Genomic DNA, 12,888 nt, shown 5'->3' with positions numbered 1-12,888 from the left:
CGAATTATATTAGTGGAAAAACTTGTTCCTACACTCGGGGAAAACGGCCACATGACTCTCTGCAGGATGTCAACATAGGAATCACTGTAGATTTCAAAGGACTGTCACGTTCTGTGTTGTAAAGAAGTCACGGAGGGGTAAAAGAAAGCCACTTCACTAACCTCTAAGGCAGCTTCCTACTATGGGGGTTGTTTCCCATTTAGGGACCAGGTCTCCATGCGGGAGCACTTCTGTTCTTGTTGCCGTGGTTCTTGGAGGGAGAAGACCCAGGAACAGGGAGTGTTCACCCCCTGCCCAGCACTGCACTGAGCGTTTTGTGGATTGTCTCATTCAGTGTTCACCAGTCCCGGAATTGGACTCCTGTGTGGCCTCTTATTTTCACAGAGGAGGAAAGCAAGATTTTGGGATGTTAAAATAGGCTAGGGAGGCACGGTAAGGTTGAGGCTGGGTGCCGAGTGGTCTGGCCCCACAAGGCAGAGGCTGTTTCTGCTGAGGTCTGGCTGGTGGTAATGGCCAACGGGTCCCGCAAGGCAAAGCCGCATGTCGACCTTGCCATATAGGATCCTCTTTTCTTACCCCAAGTGCCCCCCACCCCGAGCAACTCTCTTCTTGTTTCTTTCTGGCTTCCCAGAGCCCACATCTACACCTTTCTTCCTAGGACTTCTCGCCACTTAAGTTTTTCTCTTCAAAAGTTTGTTTTCTTCCTCTTCTTCAGCCTCAAGCTCCACTCTTCCCTATTGTTCAGGTGAAAGGATCATCCCATGTTGCGTGGTGAATTGATGACCCTCAGTGGACAAAAGTGGTTATTAAAAGGAACGGCTTGATAGTATGAGGTGAATTCTTGAACAAAGTTCATTCTTTGGTGTTCCTGGCCTGCTTTTCTCCTCAGTACAGACTGGAAGAATAAGGCTCAACAGTCTGAGTGCTTCCCTTGTCTCCTGACCCGTGCCACTGGTGGGCTGTCTCCATGGAAGCCAGCTTCTGCTTGAGAGACATATAAATGGCTCTTGTCCTAACAGTCTCTGGTCCATGACTGACTTGGGAGTTTGGGGAAATAGAAAGAAATTAAGATATATGCTGAATTTTATAGGAAAGGAAAGCATTACAGTAAGAGAAAAGCAACTTGGGACAAATTCTAAGAAAGTTTTGAGAGTTTTCCTTCAAGAAGAGATTTTTGAATTTCAATCCATATATTCAGCTTGGGCCCACTGTATATAAGGGGATCAGGCCTTGTGGTAAAAGAAAAGGTTACCTTTCTCTCTGCCTCTTTGTCTATGTAGCCATCTATTTTTATGAAACAATTCAGCCATTCTCTACATGACTCCGTGCTTACCATGGTAAGTGTGACCACTGTCTGTCACTATACAACATTATCACAGTATCACTGACTCTATCCACTATGCCATCTCTGTGACTTATTTATTTTATAACTGGAAGTTTGACCTCTTAATCCCCTTCACCTATTTTGCTTGAGAAGCCTATCTTTTAGGTTAAAAAATAGGACAGGGTACAAAAGAAAATGACTGGTTCTAGTTAGAGTTTAGAGACTAAAACATAAAATTAGAAACATGGTCTTTTTATATGCTTTAAAATTGTGTATTCAGACTTGAGGTTTGAAAAGTGAGGGTTAGATTTGATTCTCCATATAAGGCCCATTTCTGCACATGTAAGCAAGGGTTTGAGGCTTGTCTGAGTTCCACGGGTTTAAAACAGAAATGCAGGATAAGTTGGTTGGACCAGTTAAGAAAAAGGAGAGAGTAAATCTTAAATTTAAAATAGAATGGAGGGGCACCTGGGTGGCTCAGTGGGTTAAGCCGCTGCCTTCGGCTCAGGTCATGATCTCAGGGTCATGGGATCGAGTCCCGCATCGGGCTCTCTGCTCAGCAGGGAGCCTGCTTCCCTTCCTCTCTCTCTGCCTGCCTCTCCGTCTACTTGTGATTTCTCTCTGTCAAATAAATAAATAAATAAATCTTAAAAAAAAAAATAGAATGGAGTCAGTCATAATGGGTTTGACCTTTTTGGCTGTTTACAAACTTTCGAGATCGTGAAGCACATAAAGCAGTTGAGTTCATCTGTATATCCACTCAGAGTCTCTGGTTCAGGGTAGAGGCAGACCAAAGGGAAATCTGTATTTTTAGCTTTTCTTATGGAGATAGATTTTAACTAATTAGAATAATAGTAAATGCAAAGTAATACCAAGTTATTTTTTTTCTCTATTACTTAATAGATATGTTCAGATTGAATACAAAATGATTACTTTAGAGTTTGGACTCAGACAATGGGATTGATAATGCTGACCCCCACCCCAGGAGGGGGGCAACCTCCCACATGCTCTGGTTTAATGGGTATCAGGTTTCCCCCACCCCATACTGCTTATGCTCTCCCTCAGGTTCTTCTTTTGGCTTATAAATTGACTTAATTCTTAAAAGGGAAGCATTTACCAGTATCTTTCATAGGAAAGATGGCGAATGCGTGACTTGCCTGCTTTCCCTTCGTGGAGCTGTCCGCCATCAAACTTAGCTTTCCTCCCCAGTGTGTCTTGTTCCAAGGAGTCTCTTTTTTGCATAGCTGTTCCGGAAACTACTTCGGAATGATTAGACTTGAAATCTATTTGGCACTTCTCATTTATATCTTATGTTAATGAGCTTATTAAATCTTTGAATCTGGGCAAATTTGGAGAGTGAGAAAGGAAAGCATGTTTCTTTTTGAGGGGAGCACTGAGAAATGACCACTAAAGGTGGTATATAAACTTCACCTCTAATCCTATACATCCAATATCTACCACATGCCCCATATCATAGTTCTGTGGGTGTTAGGTGATTTATTTCTTCACCCAGCAGCTGTGGCGCATGCGCATGTCTGAGTGTTTGTGTGTCTATGTGAGAGAGAGAGGGATCTCAGTTGTACAGTGGTGGAAATCAAGCCTCCCTGATATTAAAATGACTTGTTGAAAGTGAAAGAGCTGGTAAGGGCAGAGCTGAACCAGAGTTCCTATCTGGGCAGCATAGGTTTCCATTTTATACGTTGTTTCCAGAGTTCCGTAGAACCTGATAGTTTGTGTAGCAGAGGATAAGAACCTTCTCGAGGTAGCCTACATTTTCAGGGCTATGCCCCTTGGCACCGAATTCAACTTAAATTTGAGAGGACTAGCAGCTGAAACTTTCATTTGCTCAGAACAACAAACATCATTTCTACTGATGGACAATAATGCAGTTCCTTAGAGATTACATGAAATCAGGGTATTTTCCCAGTGTGGATCATATTTATTTGTTTTCCTTGTGAGTTTTCTTTTGAGATATTTGACTATTGCTGCTCATAATTAAAACTTTCCAAGAGCACATATTCATCTGATAAAATTAAATAAGTGTTTTGAAGGAAGTTATTTTGTAATGAATACTTCATACTACAGAGTAAGATTTTGAGGATTAACTCAATGATGTTAGTAAGTACTAATTTGAACTTCTGGAGTGTTAGAGATGCAACTTTTAAAGTTATTGATTAGATCAAGAATGTTATGGGCTCTTTCATATATATATATACACACATACTAGATCACTTTACAGATTCCTAATAATGTGGAGCCATTCTTTTGTTTTTAATTTCAGTTGCCCTCATGAAAGACACTTTCATATTCATTTCAAATCAGGAATCACAAATCTATTTTTACAGTGATTCTTCTGCAATGTCATGCTATTACTTAAGGAAAATCAATTAATAAATATTTACTGAGCACCTACTCTCTGCTGTCTACTGCAGTCATAGAATACTGGAAAAAGGGACGAACAGTGGTTCTTAGTTTGAAAAGCTTGTATGTCCTCTGGTCCACCGTCCTAGGCACAGCCACACTCTTTGCAGCAGCTCTGACCCAGTGTGCTGCGGCTCAAATGCATCCTCTAATGTTTTCATTAATAATAGCAAACACTTACATACCACTTGCCAGGTGGTAGGCCTCCTGCATGCTTCCTGGTAATTCATCTAATCTCCCTATAATCCTATAAAGTAGATATTCAGTTTAATAGAACAGAAATCTGAGGCACCCTATAAAATATTCAATTTAATAGATCAGAAATCTGAGGCACCAGGAGGTTGAGAAACTTAACCAAGATCAAAGTTACTGAGGGGCTGGATTAAGCTTTGAACTAGGCAGTCTTGCTAAGTATGAGTGTACTTAACATATACTCGGATATCGGAGCTGGAGGGTCTACATGAAATCCAGGTGGGAGCAGGTGAGGGTCTGAATGGGGGAGGCAGATGAGAAAACTGAGCAGTGAGGAGATACCCAAGAATCAGCTGATTAAAGGCAAAGTCAAGGTTATATATCTAAATGAACCTATTTGTGTTTTAAAATGTATTAATCTGAACAGTATTATTTGGGATAAAAGGAATCAGCACATAGTCAGAGCTAGGGTGACCCTATCGTATAGTTCAAAATGGGACAATTTGGAGTGTAAAAGTGGTCCTATTACTAAAGTCCCCAGAACAATGGGCATTCTGGTGTAATTGTGGAACCATCATGGAAGTAGAACACCAGCGGTTGCCCTAGCCACTAGCATAGCCACTGGAAGAGGTACTTCCGAAATACTCTGTAGAAACTACACTTTATGGTTCCCAGTTTTGAATGAAAGCAGTCGTGGGTGGAAGAGGATATATTCATTCGGTAGTGTAGACGAAAAAGGATTGATTTCGTTTGATGAATACGTGGCATCCTCTTAGCCGTTCACTCACTTTCATTTCCGATTGCTGCCTTGCAGTTGCTGCGCTCTGCTGCTGATTGGTCGGCCGGAATAAAGTACCACGAAGAGTCCATCCACGCTGCCTACGTCCACGTGATAGAGAACAGCAAGCACTATATCTATATAGAGGTAAGTCCCGCTCATGTGAACTAGTGGGACAGCCTGCCTTCCCATAAACAGCTTACAGAGACTGCAGGGTCCCCAGACTCGGATCTGCTGCATTAATTGGCGTATGTTGAGATGGCAGTTCGAGTCACCTGAATTTTTACGTCCCCAGCATACCTAACATGTACTTTGCATTTTTCATCAACTCGGGACTCTAGCAGTAGTCCCCCAAGTTCCTGTTATTAAAGTGTGTCAACTCACTATAATATTATTAGCCGGAAATACAAGACAAACGAGTTCGTTTTTGTCTTGAGTTGGAGGGTCAAAGTGGGAGGCGTGTACTGTGTCAGGAGAGCACACAAAGGTAAGCTGCTTAAATTGGATGCCACCAGTTTGGCAGTATTGGAATAGGGAGCATGCAGGGAAAGCAGCCTGGAAAAAGATGACGGGAGAACACTGAGGGCAAGTTCCACCTTCTTCAATCCTGTATGAACCATTGTTCATTTTAAAGCATAATCAGATCCCAGAGTTTGTGTTCAGAGAAGAGGAGAAAACCTAGGGACATTGAGTTTAGTTTGGGAACCTTAACTGCACTTCAAAGTAGATACAAACCTAGCTCAGAGCACGTGGAAAATCCTGAAAAAAAAAATCAGAAGTCACAGTCACGATAATGTAAAAATAAATCAGAGCACAACTCCCTTTTTTATTTTCATCTTGTCTTTCCCACTGACTTTTTTTAAATGTACGGAGGGAAATGGGTTTCCTAGAGAAACCATCCTAGCCCTAAGTTCCTTCCTTTCTCCCCCTCCACACGGTGACTAATCATGAAGGGCAAGTAGGAAAGAATTAGAGCTTTGTTTCTTTCACAGGCCTGGAGAAAGAGAAGCTGATTTTAAAAAATGAGCAGGCAAATGCAATATGGTATCCTGGGTGGAACAACACAACAGGAAAAGAACTCTATCAAAGCCTCGAGCATTGCAGTACTAATACAATTAATATTATAATTTCATCAGTTATACCATCACAATAGACGATGTCAACCGCTGCCCCATCCATTACCCACAGTCCTTTTGCTTCATCTCTTTTTAGTAGCATTAAGTCAGCCTTCCTTATTAGTGCTACCACAGTCCTAAGTGAGCTCTGGAATACCATGTGGATACACGTGGCTGTGGGCACGGACCTAGCTCTTCCGCCTCTAGCTGAGCCACGTGGTTGGCACCTACCTAACCTGCTCACCCCAAAAGAGGAGAACGGGCCATGCCACATGGCCTGTGAGTGTTCGCAGCTGCTGAGGAATGTGAAGCTTCTCTGTAATACGAATACAGAAAACAAACATGGTTTGGTTGCCACTGAAATGTTTATTGTTGGATGCCTGAAGGGAAGACATGTTCTCAGATGAGTTCCCAAGCAGTATCTCCTATAAGGTTGTCTAATGGAGGCAGTTTAAAGATTTATGTGCTTAAGTATAAAAACATGTAAACTCGTAAAAATGATGATGTGGCAAAAGGATGATAATCACAGTTTGAGTCATTGCTTCTATGTCTCTTTAGGATGATTAGGGAAGATTATGATGATTATACTTATAAATTACAGGTGTATTATAACAATGTATGGAAGTATGTAATAGTGATCATATTTGTACCTAATTACTAGCATTCTTTTATGCAGCAGCTAAATCTTTTATACCATTACGATAATAACGTTGCACCCGGGTTCTTTAATAAGAGTTTTAAATAGCGTTTCAGAAGTCAATGAAGAGTGAAGGTTACCTAAAGAAAAAAAGAAAAACATTTTTTCCAGTTTCTTGGCTTATTTATATGTATGAAACATACTTGTGAAGTTGATTTGAAGCTACTTAAATAGAAATTCAGAAATAATTAGTGACCTGAACGAATGAGACAAGGCAAAAGCACATTCTAGGAGATGACGGAGAATGGGTGGGGAATATTAGACCAGGATTCTGCCATCTACTCCATTAGAAAGGTAAATTTTGCATGACACAGAAGGTTCACCAGTATAGGACTTGAAATCATGAGCATTTACACAACACATGAATTTATAAACCTAGGGTCTCTGCTGATAAATTTGGAATGTTCTACCTTCCTAAAGATGTCAGCTACAAAGAACTCACATGATGAAATAATAGCATAGCTTCCCACTGGACTGAGATATGACATGTGAAATTACCTTGAAATGTGTGAGGCACAGAGTGAGATGAAGCTTCTTTTATTCTGTCATTTGCTTTCATAAATGATTTTAGTAATAACACGTAGGCTTTGTGAAACTTTTTTTTGTAAATATCAGTGTAGTGTTATAGAGCACATTTTCCATATATATACTATATGCCACTAAGATAAGAAAGACTTACATGGTCACTCTCTTTCTCATAGAACCAGTTTTTCATAAGTTGTGCTGATGACAAAGTTGTGTTCAACAAGATTGGTGATGCCATTGCACAGAGGATACTGAAAGCTCACAGGTAACGGTTTGGCATTTGGGTAGGAGTGGTTACTGCAAATGTTCTTGCATTTACTGCTAAAATGACTTTGGAAAGCCCGTGTTATAATACTGTCTTTTCCTAGCAGGCATAAATTGGGTTCAGCTAGCAGTAGATTATCGGTTCCTTCAATCTGATTTCAGTTGCTGAGCGTTTTGAGTCCATTTTTTAAGCAATCGGAATTTTTCCAGGGCATAGTCATTTTTTCCTGGCCAGTCTCTTTCCCACGCCATTGGAGTTGTGATTTGATTTATTTAGTGGCAGACAGTGAACTGTGTTCACTTAAAAATCAAAGCAAAACAGTCATCGTATTTTTCCATGGGTTATATTTAAATGCTTGTTATCCTGTCTTGTTTCTTCAGTGCATGGGATTATTTTTTAATAACAACATTATTAAAATATAATTCACATACCATACAATCCAGCCACTTAAAGTATACAATTCAATGACTTCTAGCATATTCACAGAGTTGTGCAACTGAACCGTAGTCAGTTTTAGAACATTTTCATCACCCTAGAAAGAAACCCTGTGTCTATTAACAGTCACTATCTACTTCTTATTTTATCCTCTTGCAACCACAAATCTACTTTCTTTCCCTATAGATTTGCCTAGTCTGGGCATTTAATATAAGTGGAAGCATACAATATGTCGTCTTTTGTGACTGACTTCTTTGACTTAATGTTTCTAAGACTCGCCTATGTTATAGGGTGTTAACAGTATTTCATTTATATTTATTACCAGGTAATATTCCATTTCCTGGGTATACTATATTCTCCTAACACATTCATCAGTTGGTAGATGTTTGGGATATTTCCAGTGTTTGGCTATTATGATTGATGCTGCTATAAATACTCTGTGTTAGTTTTTTGCAGACATAGTTTTATTACTCTGGAGGTAGAATTGCAGAGTTATATGGTAATTCTATGTTTAACATTTTGAAAAGCTGCCAGAAGGTTTTCAAAACCAGCTACGCTATTTTATATTCCTTTAATGTATGAGGGCTCCAATTTCTCTGTATCATTGTGAATACTTACTATTATCTCTTTTGGATTATAGCCATCCTAATGGGTTTGAAATGATATCTCATTGTGGTTTGGACTTGAATTTCCATCATGACTAATGATGTTGAGCATTTTTGTTTGTTTATTTATTGGCCATTTCATGTATTATATCTCTGGAGAAATACATATTCACATTTCTTGCCCGTTTTTAATTAGGCTTTTTATTGTTGAGTTGTAAGAGCTCTTTATATAGTTTGGATACAAGTATTATATCAGAGTTATGACTTACAAATATTTTCTCCTATTCAGGGTGTTTTCTTTAATACTTTCTTCATAGTATCTTTTGAAACACAAAAGTTTTTTTTAATTTTGGTAAAGTCCAGTTTATCTGCTTTCTCTTTTATTGCTTAAGCTTTGGTGCCATAGCCACAAAATCACTGCCTAATCCAAGATCATGAAGATTTACACTTCTTTTTTCCTAAGAATTTTATAGTTTGAGTCCTTGCATTTAGGTCTTTGAGTCATCTTGAGTTATTTGTCATACATGGTGTGAGGTAGTGGCCTTTGTTGAAAAGGCTGTTCTTTCTCCACTGAATTGTCTTCCGTCCAGACTACTTCTTTTCATGGCTGCTTTTGGCTTTGTGTAAAGGCAACAAATTAAACAACACCATTACCTTTTAAATTACTTGAATACATGCAGTGGGGAATGTTAAGTACATACACATTTGGGGATTTAAATACCATTTTACTTCCAGCATCACGTGGCACTTTAGTATCTTTTTTTTTACACATAATAGTGGGGATTTTTAGAACTAAGAACATTTTACAACAGTAACTACCAGTATTTTTTATGATCAGTAGTTTCGAGACTCGTACTGAACCTTCACAAGTAGTTGTGATAGTTACTGTTATTATTATCGTTATTATCGTTGCTTTCCCCATTTGTGGAGACAAATGTTAGATTCGAGAGGCAATGTCACTCGACTAAGCCACTAACAACAATAGGCAAAAATGGCTTTGAGCCCGAGCCTTCGGACTTCCAATCCAGTGCCTCTCCCCATACCGCATGACTTGAGTTCATTGACAGGTAGGATTTAAGACCCCTGCAGGGTTGCCACAGTTTGGAGCAAGTGGGTTGGGCCTTTGTTGTCCCCCCACAACCAGTCATCAGGTACAGGCTGACGTGAGGAAATAAGCATGACCTTGAGTGAGGGCAAGGAGGGCAATTCCTAGAGAAGGACGTCACTGTGAGTAGTCAGCAGGCAGCACACGCAGTAGTTGAGCCCATGGTCAGGGCACTTAGGTAGCACGTCACATTACCCACCACATCCTGCAAGGTATACGGTAGATCTTGCCCCTTTACTACACATCAAAATCACCACTGCACTTTTTTTTTTTTTAATATTTATTATGTTAAAGAAAGGGTGCAGGGAGAATCTTAAACAGGCTCCATGCCCAGTGTAGAGCCTGACTCAGAGCTCAATCTCATGACCCTGAGATCATGACCCGAATCAGAATCAAGAGTCAGACGTTCAACCAAATGAGCCACCCAGGCACCCCTCACCATTGGACTTTTACAAAAATCCAGAGAGATGGACTTGATCCAGACTTGCTGAGTCAGAATTTCCTGGAGTGGGGCCCAGGCACTTGTGTTTCATAATGGTCCACCGGTAACTCCAGGGCATGGCCGAGACTGCTCAGTACTCACCGAGAACAGCGTGCGTGGTCCTAAATATTAATAGCGATCTGTGCTTTCTCCAGATGACCTCTATCTTTTGCCCTCTCACATACTTCTTTCAAGAAAGTAAGCATGGGGTCTGTTTCCAAGATGACTTAAAAACAGTCCTGTTTACAGTTAAACATAACACATACACGCAAAGGTTTCTTGCATCATGCCAGTCTAATTTACGAAATTAAATTATCTGTCAGCTCTTGCATTTCATTGATGCAGGAGTATCCACTTTATCTGTAAAGCACATTTGACAAAAAAGTTTTTTTTTTCATGAAATTGAAATGAGTTGCAGAAATCCAATAAGCAGACAGATGAGCTCACTGGGCTGAGCGGCAAATGAGGAATGTGGTGACCATGATCAGCTAATAAGGAGAGTAGGATGAATCTCAGTTTCACTCATCCAAGTTATTAGTTCCCTGTAGTATATACATTAATAAGTACCTGTAATACTTGTTTTTAAAGGGTTTGGAAGTCTGAAAGAACATTTTTTCTTAGCATCCTAATTTGTCTTTAAAAATCTGGACTTCTTCTGAAATCATACTATTTCGGGGCCGGAAGGAACTTTAAGATATTTTCTGATTGAACATTTCCCAGTGATCCCGTGAGTTGCTTCTAAAAGGAAAAGGGATCTGTGGGGAGATAGCACGGGAGCCCCAGCATCTGCTGCAGACTGTGTCTCACACGTGGAAGTTCAGAGAGCACATTAAAGATGCAATTTCAAGACTACTCTGTAGAGAATGGGAAATGAGTCCACTGAATTTCAAATGAACTGTGTTGTTTAGCCCTGATCTCTCCATCATCTCCCTTTTTTTTGACAGTCAGGTTTCAGAGGGTCTGTATTTCACACATAAAATTTTTCATTGATACACGCAGTATCCTGGAAATATATTTTACGTTTTCCCCCCTTCCCTTTAGCCCCACATTATTGTTCACCTCACCTCCTGTGTTCATCGTAACAGTAAACTCTGTTTTCATTTGATAATTTCAAGTCTGTGAGCTTGTGCTCTTAGGAAAGGGAGAGGTGGGTAAAGCGCTCATCCTGCCACCAGCCGGCAATGTTGCCCACCCCCCTTTCCCTGAGGGCCACGGAGTGCCGTGCCCAAGTTCACCCCCTTGCTTCCTTCCCTGACTCTTCTGTGCTCCACTCTTCTGAGACTCCGAGCTTCCCTGCCAATGTCACATGCCTAGCAACAAGTATAATTTTGGCTGTTGGAAAAAGAATAGAATCTACACAAAGCAGACGGAGGGAAATGACAGTCAGCATTCAGCCAGGCCTGACCAAGGAACACAGGCTGTCGTCCAGGTCCCTCCCACCCTGGAAAGATCAGAGTCTTTTAATTGCCAACTCTCTCGACTGGGCTGAGACTTTATTTTTATGCCAGTGCTGGAATCCAGGAAACACCAGTTCCCTGAAGTGAGTTCTTTGCCTTCCTCGCTTCCTCCTGGTTCCTTCTCAACAGCCATAATGCTTTGCAGAAACAGGTTTTTGCAAAGACTTCACACTCTGATCCATGACTTAGAGCCTTGGAACGTTGGTCATCCTATGGCGAACCAAGAGTCGCTGTGGCAATCTATGCAGAAAACAAAAGGTCTCCTCTAATAAGGAAAACTGTCCTGGAATTGAGACCAGCTCTCAAGCCACTGGAAGCCCGTCTTTGAAAACTCAGATCTGACTGGAGACCAGGGAGAAGAGATCATCTGGTTTATACCATGTTTGCATAAGCCAGGAGAAAGAGAAACAACTAATCCAGGTAGAAATTTTCAAACAGTGTGTGCCATGAATAAATGATTTCTGAGTATGAAACAGTTCTGCTTCTGGAAACCTGCCACACATAATTCTGCTGCTTTGGTAAACAGGAAGTGAGAGAGCCCATTTTGCATTCTTATCAACAGAGTTGACACATGCAATGAAAATAGGCCATTGGTTTAATGCCTTCACATTTTAATACTGAACTACATTGAAAAATGCACAGTTTTGAAAATTGCTCAAATTCTTCCTGCTCCCTCTGACCGTAGAACAGTGCCAGACGGTGCTTGCGGTTTACCCAGGAGTGGGTGGCATGGGGTATTCGGAACTATTTGGGGACCAGGTGTCTGGCAACTCAGGTTCTTTTCAACTCTGTTACCTACAGGCATGTGACCTTTCAACCTATCAGTTGATCTTTCTGACACTGTTTTCTCAGGCTAAAAGAGAAAATCAGACCTGTTCTACCCAGCTCACATGAATGAATGTGAAAGCATTTTAAAACCATAACACATCAGTTCATGTGAGAAATGATTAGGTTATTTCCAGGAAATTCATCTTCTGGAAATCTGGTGGCTCACTGTCAATTTGAATAAATTAAAAAAAAAATAAATAAAGCATTCATCTGATTTCTTCATTTTAAAATTAAAGTTATTTCTCATAGATTTCTGGGAGACTTGCTATTAAAACGTTTCTACTTCCCCTGAAATGAGGGCCACTTTGTAGCTGAGTGGTACAGGGCACAAGCTGAATTTCCTGAAGACGTGGTTTCAGTCTCAGTTCCACTCATCAGTAGCTGTGTGACTCACGCTGGTTACCTAACCTCTCTGGGCTTCACGGCCTCATCTGTAGAATGGGAAAAATTAGGCATCCATTTCGTAAGGTAGGTGTGGGAATGGGATAAAGGAAAAAAGAAGCACGATACTCAAATCAACTGTTTCAGAATTAATATTTATGATAGAAACAAGTGTTTTAGTTAAAGAGATGTTTAATGTGCCTTGGTTTAAATTATTAATAGCGACTGCTGGATAAGTAAAACTTACTTCGGTTGCCTACCATGGGTGCTCGTTCATCC

At 40.5% G+C, this 12,888-nt stretch overlaps 1 protein-coding gene and 1 long non-coding RNA gene across 6 annotated transcripts in view; one reads left to right on the top strand and one right to left on the bottom strand.

Moving 5' to 3' along the window:
* Positions 1 to 12,888, top strand: part of PLD1 (phospholipase D1) — a 198,841-nt gene that overhangs the window by 146,429 nt on the left and 39,524 nt on the right. For all 5 annotated transcript variants that reach the window (XR_014300073.1, XM_082688747.1, XM_082688746.1 and 2 more), the window contains 2 exons: positions 4,752 to 4,862; positions 7,229 to 7,317. Coding sequence is in view for 4 of the 5 variants with exons in the window: in XM_082688747.1 (XP_082544873.1) it covers positions 4,752 to 4,862; positions 7,229 to 7,317 (200 nt within the window). In the remaining variant the exon portion in view is untranslated. The remainder of the gene's footprint in view (positions 1 to 4,751; positions 4,863 to 7,228; positions 7,318 to 12,888) is intronic.
* Positions 8,532 to 12,888, bottom strand: part of LOC309843552 — a 67,584-nt gene continuing 63,227 nt past the window's right edge. The window contains exon 4 of the long non-coding RNA XR_014300207.1: positions 8,532 to 10,182. This is a non-coding gene — a long non-coding RNA (uncharacterized lncRNA). The remainder of the gene's footprint in view (positions 10,183 to 12,888) is intronic.

The sequence above is a fragment of the Mustela nivalis genome (genome assembly GCF_964662115.1).
Source record: "Mustela nivalis genome assembly, chromosome: 1".
In the NCBI taxonomy this organism is placed as follows: domain Eukaryota; kingdom Metazoa; phylum Chordata; class Mammalia; order Carnivora; family Mustelidae; genus Mustela; species Mustela nivalis.
Note: the sequence above shows the minus strand (reverse complement) of the source record. Positions and strands in the feature narration are given on the sequence as shown.